Consider the following 17,705-nt stretch of genomic DNA (forward strand, 5'->3'; position numbering starts at 1 on the left):
AAAAAAAGGCATACGATTTTTACCTAAACAAAACTAAAAAAAAAAAATCTTATGCCTCTTTGTCTATTAAAAGCTTGTTCCAGATTGAATGTGAAGCAAAACCTCTTTGTTCCTGTATGAAAAGGTTTTAAATCTAATGAGAAGGAAACATTTCCTCAATTTTTTCAATAAATTTTAAGGTTGGCCCGCAACTTTTTATAAGTTTTAAATTTTGTCCCATTTGACTTTGACACCCCTGCTCTCGGACCTTTGTTGGCAGGCTGTGGTTTGCTGCATTTCTCCTAATACATTTCTACCGGAATTTATTGCAGCCAGAAGCAGGTCAGCAATATTTATTATAAATGTCTAGAATACAGCTATGTCTAGGCAATTAATATTGGTTTTGGATAGTGAAGAAGAATTGGACTGGGGCTATGCAGGGTTCCATTTGGGAGGAAACCCACACAAACATGCGGAGAACCTGCAAACTCCATGCAGATAGTGTCCTGGTCGAGATTCAAACCTGGGACCCAGGGCTGCAAAGGCCAGAGTGCTAACCTCTGAGCCACTGTACTGCCCACTTTAACCCTTTCCTCCCTCTATCCAAAACAAATCTGCAACAGGCAAAGACAGTGAAAAACTGATAAATGATATTCACTTTCCTCTGCTCTACCCTAATTTGTCCATGTTTCCCCTCGCTTCTTCTCTACATAGAGAGGAAAGTACATGAGGGGAAATCTCTCGAGAACAAATGGGGACGTCTCTGAGCGGTTCAGTACCCACTGTCAAATCTGCAGTGGGTACTGGAGCCTTGAGTGACTGTAAAACCCGAATGGGGTACTGACCATTTTCCACTCCACAAAAAAAAAAAAAAATAGAATAAAAAAGTTAGCTGGAGATTGTGAATTTCATATCCTTGTATGGTAGCCAATAAATGCAGTTTCTGGGGTCAGTTAGACTATTACAACAAATCTTTAACAGTGTAATCCTAAGTACAGTTGTTGTTGGGTGAAAAGATATTTCACAATATATATAATGCTTTGGTTTCTTTTCTGAACATTTAATCAGCGTTTCTTTAAATAACAGAGGCAGCAAGAGAAAATCTGGGCGTCTGTAATAAGTTTAATGGAGAGAGGGATGGGTTGCCCAGTGCTGAGTCCGCAGCTTCTCCTGGATCTCAACCCAGCTCTGAGCTGTTAACAAACTGATGTGTCCCCAAATCAGTGATAAATGTAGTCGGCTTTTATCTTATGGACCAGTGTGATGGTGCATTAACTATTTCCAACGTTATCTTCATTGCTAAGCATTTCTGCAAAACATTGGGTCATGTACTGCCAAGCACAGGATGCACTATTTTTTTGGCACTCATCTGTTCTGGCACGGACCATTTTTTTGGCATGCGTCTGTTCTTGATAAGGTCTAAATCCAAGAATAAAGATGCTGACCCCAGTGGTGTGACGTATATATTGTATGTTCTATTGTGTTGGTTGAAGTGCTGTAACAAGCAGCAGCTGCAACCTTCTCCATTGATTTTTATTCTATGGAGCAATGGTAGCTCTGCATTTTAATCATACAGTATGCTACCTGAAATGATTTTTACCCATGATGGTAGGGTTAATACATTTGAGACTAAAAAGGCCTGAATTTTTACAAAGTTAGGTTATTATGGACTAACTAGGGCACTACAAACTGTTCTGAGGCATTTGTATTCAGACATAAGTATTGCTGATCCTCCAAAATCGTAAGAACTGCAATCAAATATATATAAAGGGGGGGGGGGGGGGGGAGTCAGAAAGGGCAAGATGATGCTTCATGACCTCCAACTATGAATAAAGATCAGTGTTCTTCCCAGCCCGTTTTGGCCGGGCACTTTTCAGTAACTACCCAGCTGTTTTTGGGTGGTTACTTAAGAGCTGGGTCACATTTCAGGGGCTGCCAACTGCCTACAATTTTTTTGCCACCCGGCTTGAAAACAATTCTGGGTTCCACACTGAAGATGGACTCTATTTGACTTGCTGCAGCTTCCAATGCACATTGTGATCAACTCACAGTGTGCTGTGAAATCAGTTGGCAATTTCAGTGCTGGAGAGGAGCCGGTACAACATGCAAGACTGGAGGTCCGCTTTAGGACTATCGGCAAGTCCTTCAAAGCCCTGGTTAACACTGAAACGAATAAGAGCTTGAATTGAGAGCGGTGCACTTTTCGAGATGCTTCATGCTGCATCTAAGGATGGATAAAGTGGGTTGGAAGGGTTTAATCTCTCTTTGTGGTGTTTTAGTTGAGTAAATAAATTACCACGATCGATTATTTTGCTTGCAGAATGTTGTCCCTAATCCAGTTTTGTTCTTTCTATTACAGTCGCAGATTTCTATACATTGTAAATTTGGACACACCCACAGAAGGCCACCGCAAAATCTCCCGCCAGAGCAAGTGGGACATCGGCACAGTGCAGTGGAACCCCCACGACAGCTACGGTTACTTCTTTGCCGCTTCTGTAAGTTGCGCCTGGCTCTTAGGATAGAATACATATTTAAAACATCATTATACTGCAAATAATGATTATAATGTAACATTTCAGAACAACATAGGACTCCTTCAAGGCATATGTCATCACTAAAACAGTGATGCCAAGTGAGAAACAAAAACTCCAAGGCTACGTACACATGTCAGAGGATTTTCATCCGATAATCGCCGCAGGGCTGATATCGGATGAGAATCTGGCGTGTGTACAGCGCTCATCGTCCGTCGCTCTGTTGTCCATTTTGGCAGATCCACGGGCGTTGAACGTTTGTAATGAAAGTGAAGGGGTGCCACTCCTTCATTGTCCCCCCCTCCCTCCATGGAGCAGAAAGGCGCTGTATGTACAGAGCTTGTTCTCGTCGTTAACCTTTCAGTCTTTTGTCGTTGGAAAGGATCGTGAAAGATCCTTTCCAATGACAAGTATTGCATGTGTGTAACCAGGCTAACCCTGCCAGGTCTAACTTTGCATTTTGTAAAACGCATGGAAATTTATTTTACATTGTAGGCTATAATTCTTAGGCATAATTCACAGAAATATGTCCAATATTTAATACATTTAATAATAAACTTTAAATACAAAAAACTAAAATATTTGTTAAAAGTAAAAATAAAAAAATAGGCATGTAATATAACTGTACAGTAGCATGTATAATATATAAATAATATAATTATATATATATATTATATGAATATTTCTTTGTATTGGACTCAATACAGTTATTTTGTATTGAATCCAATACAAAATTATTTGAATTTCCTGCCGCTCCTCCTGCCCTCACTAACGTCACTGGGAAACACCGGAGAGCGTCTCTGCATTCGCTTGCGGAAGATCGAAGAGGAAGTACGTGTCCCCAGGACCTGCGGGGACCAGCAGGACGACGGGCGACACTAATGGAGCAAGGTAAGCGTTTTTGTTTTAATTTAAAGTGACCCCGAGTGTGACTTGCGATTACCGCTTTTTGCATGGTAAATCCACCATGGGTCACACTCGGGGATACCGCTAGGGGGTAAAGCAGAGGTAAAGTACTTTAAAACTGCAAGTCACAAAAAGTGCTAGTGCCTGCTCAGTATAGCCCTCAGAGATATAAAGGGCTTATTTGCTTGGTTTACCTTCCTTGGAAACACTCTATAGAGGTCCATGGGGCTGTACTATACAGGCATTGGCTGGAGAGTGGACTTGCTGTAGTGGAATATAAACAAATGCATAACGGTGGCCCCTTAATTCCCCAAAAAAATGTTTAGCTATGGGGGGTGGGATAGGTTAGGTTCATAGAGGGGATAATAAAATGTATTGTGACGTGACGCTCATGGCCACACACATTATAGGTTTATCCACTGCTTGGCTTCACTTGCCATGAAAATGCTGAAACGTTATCAGTTACTGTATTTTTTTATTCTCTTTCCTAGAGCAACCAGCGGGTAGACCTGTACCAGTGGAAAGATGGAACAGGAGACATTGCCACATCCCTTCAGGGACACACTCGTGTTATCAGGTTCGTAGGAGCATTTTGATTTAAAAATGGCAGCTCCTGGGTTTATTTAGAACGTAATTATAGGAACCTCACAGCTAAACGAGAGGCCGCTGTTGATTGAAAATAAGTGTAAGTTCATCTGTTGTTTTATGCATTTAATAATAATAACAATAATAATATTATTAATAATAATAATAATAATAATATTATAAAATAAAAACAGATTTTTATAGCACCAACATAATATGCAGCGCTGTACATTAAATAGGGGTTGCAAATGACAGACAGATACAGACAGTGACACAGGAGGAGGAGGAGAGGACCCTGCCCTGAAGAGCTTACAATCTAAGAGGTGGTGGAAGTATCACACAATAAAATGGAGGGGGATATGGAATGGTGGGAAGTAGTGAGGGTTTAGTAGACAGAAGAAGACTGGTAGGAAAGTTTGACAAATATGGGTTTTGAGCGCACTTTGTAATGAGCAGAAAGGACAGATTCACTTTGATCAATACATCTACGAAAATTTTGCTAAAGGCCAGTTAAGAGGAACTCAGTCTTTTCTTTTTGTCTTTACTTTTGCAATTTAGTTTTATCCTTTATAAGCAGCATGTGTCTTCTTTTTGCAGTGATCTGGACTGGTCAGTGTTTGAGCCAGATGTTCTTGTGACCAGTTCTATTGACACGTACATTTACATCTGGGACATCAAGTAAGTTCTTTATATTAGAAAAATATAAACCTTTGTGTAATTCACTGGAGAAATTGAAAATCGGAATATATAAGGGGATAATATCTCTGGATGTCGAATTGTGGTGTTTCTGCAGAACAATGCCATGAAAACATCAGTGGCCAAACAGTGTATTGCAGCAATTGTATTGAAAATGCGATCTGAAATTCATGCCGGGAAACTGAAGGAACCAGATTTTCGATTGTCAACCTTTATTGCCTGCCACGAGATTTCTAAATGTACATGGCCATGATCTGCGCCTAGCTGCCGTGTTGTATAGCTGTAAAGTAATGGGATAAACACCTAAAACCTGCAATTCTGCAGACTTCCCTTCACTGTCCTAAATTCTGCCCCTTCAAAAATGTCCTTCATTTTTTTTCCTACTATTAGAGCATCAACATGCTTTCTCATAAAGTGCAGTGTGTAAAGTGGAAATATAAAGCAAGAAACCTATTTTGATAAAATCTTTAACCCCCAACTGCAGCCAAACTGTTCTGCATGCCATGGTTTTACAAATCTTTCCATTTATTATAATATACTTATCTGTTACAGTAAATCGAATTCTGTTTTCTTTTTAGGGATACAAGGAAACCCACTGTGTCCCTGTCTGCTGTAGGTAAGTGTTAAGTTTCCAATTGTGAAAAGTTGGGTTATTACGAGCATGTGCTTTTTCATGTGTTACATGCCATCATCTTTAATATTCTATTTATACTTTCACTGGACCTGACAGATTACAGAATGCAAGAAGCCATTTATCCTAAAATGCAATTCTGAAGGCTCCTAGATTTTCAAGCCTTTGCTTAGCTAGACTGAATTTAGAAGTTGTAGATATGGTATGGTATTTAGAATATTCATCAATATTATTGTACCTAAGTTGTACACTGAGAACTCTACCTATTGTCTTATTTTCTTAACATACAGCAATGCACTTACTGGTTTTGTGAGTGTGCTTGGGCACTCCTATACCTGCAGGCCCATAGCTGTATATGTCCAGTGTAAGATATAAGGCTCTGACTGGAGATTTAGAGTGAGATTTAGTGATGTTTCCAGTGTTCAGCTCACTGTCCCCCTTGCTGGAGGCTCTGGGATGGGAAAACAAAACAGTGCCTCAACCAAAATTTCCACCCCCACCCAGAGACACAGTACAGAACAAGGCAAAGTAAGTCAGTAATGGAGGAAAGATCAGCTGCAGGGTGACCACAGATATTTCTGGTGACTAGTCCTTTGACGTATGTTGGCCATATTTTAGTACAGCACTTAGTTTTAGTTCCTCTTTTTAAAACCAATAGGTTTACTTTATTCCTTCAACCCTTTCTAGTATAGACTTACATTTTCTTTGCTCACTAGCTATACTGTTATTTGCTCAGACCTGAAAGAATTATCTTTCTGGTACGGAGGAACACGTGGCTCATTCTGGGTGACCAAGATGAGTCAATTATTGCTGTCACATGGGGGAATCCATTATTATATACAAGCAATTATAACCTACGTATATAACTTCATACAAACCATAACCTATACAGAAATTTGCTTTTTTCTTAGTGACTGAATAGAGAGAGGTGAAAAGGTGGTAGAAAGCAAGTTTATATTTAAATTAATCTATTAATTAAATTGATTAAATTAATAATTAAATTAATAATTTAAAATGCGTGCATGGACCTTTTTAATGGCTAAAAACAGGGTTACTTTAAAGAATAACTGTATCAAATATATCTTATTAAAGCATGATTGCCATGTTTGAGATGGGGGCAGGTCAATGGTTATTTTATAATCCAGCTTTTACAAAACTGATGTTTGCATAGACTGCCTGGGAGAAACATTTAGTGGACCTGATTTATTAAAGCACTCCAAGGCTAGGGATGATCCACTTTCATCAGTGAAGCTGGGTGATCCAGCAAATTTGAATAGATTTCTTCAAAATCATTTGCTAGGAAATGTTTTGAATCCTGGACTGGATCCATTCCTGGTTTGCTGGATCCCCTAGGTTCACTGATGAAATTGTATTTTCTCCAGCCTTTGCGAGCTTTAATAAATCGGGCCCTAAATGTCTGAATCCTAGTAAAAAAACGCATAACCTCTTAGAAACTTCCAGCTCGTAGTTTCACAAAGGATACACTTTCATCGGTGAAACTGGGTGATCCAGGATACCTGGCATACATTTGATCAAAGATTGAAAACAGTTGCTAACAACTAGCAAATACTTTTAGGAAGCCTATTCCAGGTTTGCTGGAACTTCCAGGAAGTTTGAACTTCCAGCTCGTAGTTTCACATATAGATAAATTTATTCATGCAGATATGTGTGTCTGGGTCATAAAGATAATGTGTTATTCCAAACAGCTGGAGCCTCTCAGGTGAAGTGGAACAAAAAGAATGGGAATTGCCTTGCCACAAGCCATGATGGAGATGTGAGGATCTGGGATCGCAGGGTAAGTTGTAACACTGGAAAAACTAAAAAAACCAACAGCAAAACAACAAGATCACTATACCCTCTTCCCCAAGTAGTGATTTCCTTTCCATAAATCCCCCTTCTTTTTGCTTGGAGAATCTTTAGATTAAAAGCTGTTGATTTAATAAACCTTTTGTTTTCTTGATGTAGAGACCAAGCACTGCTGTAGAGTACATTGCTGCCCACTTATATAAAATCCATGGACTGGACTGGCATCCAGATAATGAGCACATCCTGGCCACCTCCAGCCAAGACAATTCCGTCAAGGTAATATAACCAGGAGGGGTAAACACTAGTGTTGATGTTCGAATTTGGGTTGTCCCTATATTCGACCCGAATATGGCTGTTCGAATTCTGGTAGACTCGACCCGAAAAACACGGGATTCGACAGCAAAAAATTTTTTTTTTCTTAAATTATTTATTTCGTATGTATTTTTTATTTTAAACTTGTTCTTTTTTATTTTTTACAGGTTATCCAACAATGACAATATGAATCATAATGTCATTGTGGGATTCCTGGACCGTGGGAACTTTGCGGTCACAGCTATTTGAAAGCAGGTGCCTTCAATTAGCTGTAACCGCAGGCAATACGAAGGCAATAGAGGTTGAATGGAGATACTATCTCCATTCATACCTCTACTGCTCTGTGATTGGCTGAGAAATAGGAAACCCTGATGACAGCTCAAGCATCATCAGGGTTTCCCTTTCCTCAGCCAATCAGGGAGCAGAGCAATCAGCAGAACTTTACTATGCTGACAGCTCTGCTCCCTTGATCGCTCCACGATCAGTGGAGCAGAGCTGTCAGCATAGTAAAGCCTTGCTGATTGCTCTGCTCTCTGAGGAAAGGGAAAGCCTGATAACAGCAAAGGCATCATCAGGATTTCCTTTTCCTCAGCAACTCAGGTGACCAAGGACGCCGACGAACGAGGATCGTCGTTGGAAATGAACGACCGCCACGGTGGATCTGATTGTCCGACGATCTTTCACTATCGTGTGTACGGTCGTTTGATGATGTGATTGTGCATGTGTCAAAGTCAAAGTGATTGTGCGTGTGTCTGCGGTACACTTTCTCCTTTACATGTCCCTCCTTGCATCGTTCAAACGATTGTATCTAGCATGTGGACACTGTTAGTGGATTATATATGAACGATCATATTGTTACAGCATGTACAGAATTGTGCACAATATGATTGTTCAAGTATAATCGTGCATAATCGTTGATCGGTGGTAATCGTTCGTTTTCCAACAATAATTATTGGAAGTGTGTACCTGGCTTTAGCCTAATATTGATGTGAGAGGTGCTCTTTAATCTTCATGTGAAGTACAGGGGTATGTATTAGTGTTATGTATCTTTTTATAATGTATCTTTTTACATTTGTTTGGAGGCTGTAGAAGCTCTACACAGTGCTGAAAAAAACCTGAATTTTTCCTCCCATTGACTTTAATGGTGTTCGACTTTGAAATTCGACCACCCGAATAATTTTTTCTACATTCGAGCGAATAGCTGCCGAATCGAATAGTGAGCTATTCGACCAACACTAGTAAACACCCACTGACCTTACTCCCAGACCAATATTGTGTGTCAATCTGTTTTGACTTTAAAGCTTAACTATTGGCCAAAATACATTTTTTCATCAAAAAAGAGACACAGGAAGTACTTTAATTTTGCTGATTATGCTGTCACCTACAGGGAGAACTCTAAATAAAGATTGATAAAATAGGTTTTACTGTTGTCCTAAGAGGATAGACGTTTTTCTGCAGCTTTGGTAATTAAAATAAACACGATAAGCTGTTTACAATGCTCAGATGCATACTTTTTTAGGGAGAAACTACTTATAAAGTTAGTTATCCCCCCACTGTTTACAAAGGGTCAACTACGTTGGAAGATGCTCTTGTGTTCAAAGATCTGACTAACAAGCGATTAGAATCCCTCTTTAGAACTCTCTTCTAACTGGTGGACTCCGTCCTTCTCTCCATTTTTGCTTTTATTTTGCTTTGTTAGACTAGTAGATGACTATTAGACTATTGATGTAAATCTCTTAAGAGATCGATCTGCTGCTTCCTGCAGTGGTTCGTTCATTGATTGCACAAAAGGAGAACATGGCTGTAGCTTATCACAGTATCTGTTACAGTCTGCTGGAATCCTCTCACTTATCTCCTGCATGGGTCTCTCCTGTCCATGCACATGAGTAGGGCACTCTGGTAAAAGGGCTGGACTGTGTAACTAAGAGGGACAACGTCTGTTCAGATCAGCTTTTGATGCTATTATTAGGGATGCTACTTAGCAACCATCTTTTTTTTCAACAGAATGAGCCTTAAGAACAGGCTGCCAAATCCTTTTTTTCACATAACATTTGTTTCGCTTTTTCATCTTCTTCCTTTCCTAGACCCTCTAAACTTGGTTCTCAGTTCACCTGCAAAGTCTATGTTTCTAAGCCATTAAATTAATCAGACAAGCCTTTTCTGTGATAATGATTGCCTTCCCTTTCTATTGTGGAAGGATGTTTGTTACCTTTGCAGACACCTGGATGGCTTGCATCTAGAAAGCAATGGTGTAAGAGGTGATATCCTAGGAATTGAAGCAAGTGTTTCATTCCATGTCCCCTTTCCAGTTCCTCATTTCACTTCCTGTTTCACCCCACAGGTTAGAAGATCTCCATTGAGCCCCCTCTGGCCTTTTGGAACAAGGTATCATTGCCCCATAGCCTGCTGCAGAACAGTTTCAGCTCTGGAACAGACTTGTGGCTGTAGTATTTGTGGCTAATTTTTGATTCAGTCCAGGCAATACTGTTTCCTTCACGTGAAAAATTCCAGATCCAAATCTCTGATTCAGGTTCTTCCATTTCAGGAGTCTCCCAGCTCTCCATATTTGCGTGATTCTTCTGGGTCTCATGATAGTCTCTTTTGAGGCAGTCCTTTTTGCACAGTTTCTCTCCAGGTCTTTTGGCCTAGAAAGCTTAACAAATCCTTACGTCTTTTAATATGGAAAGCTGAAGACATCCTAGAAGTGCAGGGCATTATGGATCATTACCTAAGGACCACCACTCAAAATCTCAGTTCCTAAAATTACTTTTAGTCACCTATGTGTATTATTTACTTACGTTCCTTTCCTAATGCAATTTTAATTAGGTGCTTTAAATGGCACACTGACTGTCGGTTCTTATTTTGTACACTTGGTATAGAAATTGCTTTGTTTTTTATATTTCAGTTCTGGGACTGGCGACAACCTCGAAAATGCTTAAGTGTCCTTGCTTGTCAAGTGCCTGTATGGAAGGCACGATACACGGTAAGATTATCCTCCATCTTTTGTTGTTAAACTCAGTAGGCCTGAGCTATATTTGCCCTTAAATTATACCTTTTCATTATTTCTAAGTAAACCTTCAAATACTTAAGGTCCTCAAGTATTCTAGTACCCTGTCTTTGTGTCATATGGCTGCTGGAGTACTGAGCTCCTCTCGGTGAGGTACAATGAAGCTGTTTGTGGATTGGGTAAATTTTTTTTTTAGAAGCCTGTAAGCTGTCCAAGTTTCCTTGACCTTATCATAGATTCAACCAGAATACCCACTTGCACAAACTCTTAATTAGCAATGTTTGTAGCCTATTGACTTTATTATCAGTTGCAAAACAGGGACAAGTATTTAAGTAGAAAAAGTCAAAGACAGTATTTGAGTTTACTGTTGGTATATGTCTCATACTAGATATACCTTTTGTTCCCAGCCTTTCAGCAATGGCCTTGTGACAGTTATGGTCCCCCAGCTGCGGAGAGAAAACAGTCTTCTACTCTGGAATGTCTATGATCTCCACTCTCCAGTACACATATTTGTGGGCCACGATGATGTAGTCCTTGAGTTTCACTGGAGAAAACAAAAAGAAGGTTAGTTGTCACAGTGCCTTGTACTTTTCCACACTCATTCGCCCAATCGCCCTATCCAGAGCTTTAGATTATTCATCCCTAACCTTTGCCTAAACCCTTAAACCTAACCTACCTATTTGTGATATGCTTTCCTTACTCTCATAAACATTCATTTTGCTGTTGTGTATTTGTAATCTATATAATATTTATGTCATTTATGTAGCATAAACAAGCACAATGTGCTCAGTTTTCCTTTTATTGTTTTCAGGACAGAAGGACTATCAGCTAGTAACCTGGTCTAGGGACCAGACACTACGCATGTGGAGAGTAGATGCTCAGCTTCAGAGGGTAAGATCAGCTAGCCAAAGTCAACAGTCTACATTCTTTTAAATGTCTATGTGTTGCTAGTGTTTGTCAAAATGAAAAAGTTAACTTTCAGCACGTTTTAAAACTCCAAATTTAACAATAAACATTTTTCTTACTCCCTATCTTTCTGTGAAAGTTGCTTTGGGATTCCCATCTAAGTTACCAGTTGAGAGTTTCCTGGTATTCCTTATTATATATGTGCATGTCCTTGGTTTACTGTACTGCAGGGATGAGCTTATGCGAACATCTGAAGAGATTCTGGGGATGCTTTCTTTTATAAACCGGTAACAATCCAACAATAAACATATTTCTTATCTCCTTTCTTTGAAAGTTGCTTTGGGTTTCCCAACTGCCAGTTGAGAGTTTCCATATATTCCTTATATATGTGCATGTCCTTGGTTCACTGTACTGCAGGGATGAGCTATGATAATGAACATCTGAAGAGATTCTAGGGACGCTTTCTTTTAAATAACAATGCAAGGTAAATTAGCTTCTTAATTTCTCAGAGCATTGTCTATTGTTCATGTTCAGAATAAACATTTACCAAATGGTCCGTGCTGTATAGAAATAATAGAAATTGGTTGAGGTTGCACCACCCGCTTCGCTAATACAATGTGACAGCTTTTACTGGTATTGCAAAGTTGCACTTTTTCTTTTTAATGCGGCCATTAAGGAAATACCAATTTATCGTCAAGACGGTAAATGGTAAAAAATCTTATGTTTCTGTTGTCCATCAGAGTCAGCAGATGATTTTTAGTTCTATAGGGTAAATGTAGTTTGCTCAGTATAATGTAATCACCAGCCATTGACCTCTATAATTCCTTGTAGTTGTGTGCCAATGATGAAATCATGGAACTAGATGAGCTGATGGATGGAATGTCTTTGATGCCAGAACAAAAGATCATGCAGCCTCAGGAACAGACCTCTGGCCCCTCAGAAGAAGAAGGTATGTGAGTTAGTCCTGGGATAATATGCATATTTTCACCCAGTAGTATATGTATTTTTATTTTTTTTTCCCTCATGACAAATAAGTGCTACTTCTTTTAAAATTATTATATAGACTAATTGTGTAGAAGCATAAAAGACATGTTAGAACTACGTGCATGTATACTACTGGTAACCGAGGCTACAGACAAGAGGCATACATAAGGAGGTATATGACAATCTTCAGATGTAAAGAAAGGGTAAATTATTAATTTAAGCAACTTTGATGCTGTTTCTAATCTTTAAAAAGCAGTCCTCGCTTAAAAGAACAAATGATACTTAACTACAGCACCAAGCACTTTTAAGTTACAGAACATCTGCACTTTCAGTTCCAGGAGTGTCAGATGCTGTCAGATCCACCACTGTGCTCTGTCATTTTTACAGCCCCTATGCACTACAGGGTGCAGGAACTGTCAGGATGAACGACCAGGCAAAACAAGGAAATGGGCATTGAAAAAAACCTAAAAGTTTGCACAAAAGGGGATTTTTTAGTAAAATCATAGAAGCGCCACAGACTGACAGTTTGCAGCTTTTTGTTGGTTCTCTACTGGGCCGTGGAAGCTTACAAGAACAAAGCAAGCTTTGTACCTATAGATTGTTTTGTGGTGTTAGGTTGTTTTGTGGTGTACCTGGTGGGGCAGAGGAGACAAAGACAGCAATTACACCCTGTTGGAAGTTTTAATACTTAATATCTAACACAAGTTTAAAAACTGAGCTGCTGGGTGGTAAAAAAACTTAAACAAGTGCAAGATTTTAGGCTTCAGGATTCTTTTTCCTTAGTGCATTTTTTTTTAATTGGCTTTCCTTGGGTGTCCGAAGTTAAGAATGTTTATTTTGTTCCACGATAAGATTCAGACTTATTCTTAGTTGCTTTGTTGTAAGGAGCTGTGTTGGGCTCATATTATCTATATAGCCATGTACGTACACTTTGTGTTGAGACATATACAATTTTACACAATGAAACCTTTGTGTGTTCAGTAGCTTTTTCTGAAGATTCATCATCAATGCCTGTAATGGTGGGTGATACCGAGCAATGCAGCCTCCCGCAGACACTTCAGCAGGAATTTTCCCTGATCAATGTACATATCCGCAACGTCAACATAGAGGTGGGTGCATTGTTCTGAGTTCTTAACTTACACCTTTTCCTCTTCTGCGAGTTTGTCTTCAAAATTCAATACTGAAAAACATAGATTGATGCAGCTGTGTAATCATTAGGACATTTTGAAGTTTAGAATTCAAATACATTTATCAAGTTTTACCTGTGCATTCGTTCCCGGTTTTCTTAGGTATTACTCTTTTCATGGCTCTGTTTATTCTTGGGATCCTAAATTTATTAAAGCACTGACTAGAAAATAAAAAAGTTAAATTAAAAATTAAACTTGGGAATTCAGAGTTCACTAGCTTTGTCCATTTTACAATGACATTTTGTATTATAGTGATAAGCATAATGTTTTACTTAGATTGCAGTTCCTTCAATCTGAGCTATCTAGTACCAGGGTAAGGAGATTGAAACCCACAATAGTTTTCTTCTCAAGCAATTTTTTTCTTGCACTTGCTTTGAGGCACTTTACTTTAAGGCCCCCCCCCCCAAAAAAAATGTTTTGGAAATTCAAATCGAAATGTTAACCTTTTTTTTCTGCAGATGGATGCTATGAACCGGTCCTGTACTGTCTCCGTCCGCTGTGGAAATCACCGGGTGCGGATGGTGGTCAAGTTTCCAGTTCAGTATCCTAACAACGCTGCTCCTTCCTTCCAGTTTGTCCCTCCCACCACCATCACATCTGCCATGAAAGTAAAGCTTTTAAAGGTATGACAATAAATAATTTATTTTTAAGAGCAGTATGTAACAATTTTTGGTTTTAAATGACATAACTTTAATGAAGAATACTTTACTATGCTAATGTCAATGCTGTTAAAAAGTTCCTAACTACAGTAGTCCCTGGTTTAGGTGTCTATAGAAATGACACTTCTTCTGCAGCGCTAAATGGTTCTCAGGGAGCCAATTAGCACTGCACGAAAGATCCGCTGTATGCAAACAGCCACTGGCTATAGCATTCTTGCAGACCTTATCCAAAGATCTTTTTCTATATTTACCTACAAGAATCCTAAATGTGCTACAAAGAAAAATCAATAGGGAGATTCTGTTCTGCTTCCAGAGTTAGATGACAAGGACATGTCCTTCAAGCTGTGAGGTTGGGCAAAAGGCACTGGCTATTCTCAGTGGTCTGATAGGTCTGTTTGCATTCAGTCTGAGAAGTCTTATTAATAGACAATTTCATCTTCTTTTTTCTAGATCCTAAAAGATACATCTCTGCAGAAGGTTAAACGCAACCAAAGCTGTCTGGAGCCCTGTCTACGTCAGCTAGTGTCCTGTATGGAGAGCTTTGTGGTGAGCGGGGGGGGGGGAAGGGTAGGGAATATAGAAAGATAACCAGCCTTATAGGTGAATAGTAAATACTAATAGCTGAACCTTGATTAATGTTTTCCATTTTCCCCTGATGTTTTTTTAAATAAGCCAATTAAATTATGCATTTTCTTTTGATGATGAATCTGTTATATAGATAAGAATCTCTAGAGAGGTATACCCTCCAAGATAGGAGCAGTGTTCAACCCAGAAATTTTTTAAGCCGGGTGGGAAGAAACTGGAAGTGGGTGGCAGCCCCTGTATTGTGACCCCACTCTTCAGTAACCACCCAAAAACAGCCGAGATGTTCATGAAAAGTGCACGGTGGTGAGCCCAGCTGAGCAGGGCTGGGGTGAGTACTGAGGAATATACTTTCCTCACTGCCCATGCCACTTTATTTCAGAGGAGTGGTACCTCCAAGTCTGCTGGAGTGTTTAAATACGGAGGCCCCCATAGCTCCCCTCTAGCAGTGGTTCCTGCAGGGGACACCAGCACTCCGGTTTCACACACTGCTTCTTCGTTTGGTCTTCAACCTTGTTAAATAAAGACATAGTGTAAAATGTCACACATTGTTCATCTGAAATTTCAAGACTTGTTAAGAAGTAGATGATTTTTTTCATTATGTTCTGGTACTTAAAGGGGTTTACTTTGTAATTTCACATGTGTATATAATATATATTATATAATATTTCTTTGCCCAGGCACACTTTAAATGACAGTGTTTTTCTCTTTATATAGCCGGTATTTGCTTCCATCTTTACAGTGTCTCTAATCTCATAGGACCAGGAATCCAGTCCTTCAGACAACCCCTTCTCCCTGCAGAACCCAGTCACCCCACCACTGCCAACATTTGCCCGGGTGACCAACGCCTATGGTTCGTACCAGGATGCCAACATCCCATTTCCTCGAACATCAGGTGCCCGCTTCTGTGGAGCAGGTGAGTGTAAAATGTCTCCATTGCTTCATTGCCATGCCATCATCAGTAAGGTCAGATAATGCCACAATATAACCAGGTAATTTATGCCAAGCCCCTCTTATCCTTGCAGGTTACCTGGTGTACTTCACACGACCAATGACTATGCATAGGACGGTTTCTCCTACAGAGCCCACTCCCAGGTTAGTTTTGTTTGTACATTTATTTGAAACTGAACAAGACATAAGTAAATTATGGAGAATTTAAATAGTAAATTATAAAATATGTATTTGCTATATAATACTATATGTATTTATATAGTAAATACATATAGTAGATTATAAGGAAAATATCAGTTGCAGGGAGACCACAGGCAATACTGGTGAGTAGTCCTTTACCATGTGCTTTAGAGTAAAAAAAATCTTATTTATCGATTTGTTTCACAGTTAGCTGTCAAAGATTCCAGGTGCAGGGGGTTGCAAACGCATAAACAAAATGCACAGACTTTTTCAGGTAGGGGAAGCTTGAATTTCATTTATTTTGTGGATAATTTGCTTGATTACAATGTTAGAATAGTAGATTTCAACATTTAATGATCAAATCTTAAATTGATCAAACACATTTCATCCCGAGTTCATTTTGCAATGACTCATTTTGCAGAAAAAGGTCATATAAGTGAAGTCTGTGATCATTGAACCAGAAAATAACTCAAACACATCTGCCCACATTTATTCATCTCCAACACAAGGTAAACAAAATAGGCATCCATGGTTTTTCCTTGCAGATCAGTGTCATCATAGTTCAGGAAAAAAACTCTCCTGGATCTCTTGGTTCTCTTTGATACCTGATTTCCAGAGCTATTTGTCCTGCTGACCTACATTTTGGAAGCCTCTATAGCTCTCCCAGCACATAGATTTCACACGGCCTTTCTACCTGAACCACACCTGGCCTCAGGCTACACCTCAACCCTAGTCACAAATTCCTATCCTCATTTATTATGACTAGGCAAGTGCTGTAGGACCACCTACAATTTCTAGCCTGGGAGAGAAATGAGTGTTATTATTATTATTAATAATATTAATAAACAGGATTTATATAGTGCCAACATATTACGCAGCGCTGTACATTAAATACATTAAATAATGTTCTGCCCTCCCATTCCTTCTAAAACGTTCTGGGCCTGAATTCAGTACACATTTCTGAAAATATGCAGTTCTACAAATAACCGAAGCTGACCTGGGTCCTTTATCCCCAGGTAAAATTGAGGAGAATACTGCCAGATATCCTCTAAACCTGGCCTTACATTTCTCATTACGCTTCACAGGAGAAATGGCTACAGAACAATAAGTTCCATCCCTTGAGCCCTCCTGTCTCAGGTAGAATGTACAACTTCCTGTAGTGTGAGGGACACTGAACAATGGTGTCTCTCCTACTTTGAAATCCCAAACCTTCCCCCACCCTTTTGTAGTTTATCTATAGCCAAAACCTTTTTTTTTTCATTTTGGATTGAACGGGCAAAAATTACAACACCTGTCAGGTTTTACTTGTTTCCTGGCCTGTGGCAGGGAAATGTTCCATCTTTGGGAGTTCATTCAATCCGGGCATCCACTGGAGAAGCTGGGATTGCTGGGTATTCTTGCAATCAGAGCTGAGCTGCACATGCTCTATTTGGCTTATTTGACAGTTGCCCAGCAAGATCAGGCAGGTAAGACAGATTATTGCAGAAGGGACATCACCTGTGCCTTTCTACAATATTGACCTGTCTGATGGAAAATTATAAAAAGTGGACCTTTAATTCCACTTGAATTTCGGTTTAGTTAGGCTTTATAAGTAGTTGCTGTAATAAAACTTTTGACCACCAGGGGTCACTGGAGTCGTGTGCCCTCAATGATAATAAGGATAACTTGTTGAGTAGTAAACAATTTTATATCACAACTTTTGTGTATTAACCACCTGAGCATTACACTGAGGTCTAGATTTCTGTACCAAAAGTGATCCACTGTTTTTCATGAAATTTTTTTTTTAAATTGTAGACCTGTAAC

The 17,705-nt window shown here is 39.3% G+C and overlaps 1 protein-coding gene across 4 annotated transcripts in view; it reads left to right on the top strand.

Moving 5' to 3' along the window:
• The window catches only part of WDR59 (WD repeat domain 59), a 42,090-nt gene that overhangs the window by 6,020 nt on the left and 18,365 nt on the right, over nucleotides 1–17,705 (top strand). For 2 of the 4 annotated variants that reach the window (XM_072422497.1, XM_072422500.1), the window contains exons 3-17: nucleotides 2,339–2,474; nucleotides 3,908–3,993; nucleotides 4,599–4,679; nucleotides 5,276–5,313; nucleotides 7,035–7,123; nucleotides 7,294–7,410; nucleotides 10,352–10,429; nucleotides 10,861–11,017; nucleotides 11,265–11,344; nucleotides 12,191–12,308; nucleotides 13,325–13,452; nucleotides 13,989–14,153; nucleotides 14,640–14,735; nucleotides 15,531–15,687; nucleotides 15,797–15,866. In XM_072422497.1, the coding sequence (XP_072278598.1) occupies nucleotides 2,339–2,474; nucleotides 3,908–3,993; nucleotides 4,599–4,679; nucleotides 5,276–5,313; nucleotides 7,035–7,123; nucleotides 7,294–7,410; nucleotides 10,352–10,429; nucleotides 10,861–11,017; nucleotides 11,265–11,344; nucleotides 12,191–12,308; nucleotides 13,325–13,452; nucleotides 13,989–14,153; nucleotides 14,640–14,735; nucleotides 15,531–15,687; nucleotides 15,797–15,866 (1,596 nt within the window). The remainder of the gene's footprint in view (nucleotides 1–2,338; nucleotides 2,475–3,907; nucleotides 3,994–4,598; nucleotides 4,680–5,275; nucleotides 5,314–7,034; nucleotides 7,124–7,293; nucleotides 7,411–10,351; nucleotides 10,430–10,860; nucleotides 11,018–11,264; nucleotides 11,345–12,190; nucleotides 12,309–13,324; nucleotides 13,453–13,988; nucleotides 14,154–14,639; nucleotides 14,736–15,530; nucleotides 15,688–15,796; nucleotides 15,867–17,705) is intronic. The other 2 variants (XM_072422499.1, XM_072422501.1) reach the window with 1 other exon arrangement.

The sequence above is a fragment of the Pyxicephalus adspersus genome, chromosome 9 (genome assembly GCF_032062135.1).
Source record: "Pyxicephalus adspersus chromosome 9, UCB_Pads_2.0, whole genome shotgun sequence".
NCBI lineage: Eukaryota > Metazoa > Chordata > Amphibia > Anura > Pyxicephalidae > Pyxicephalus > Pyxicephalus adspersus.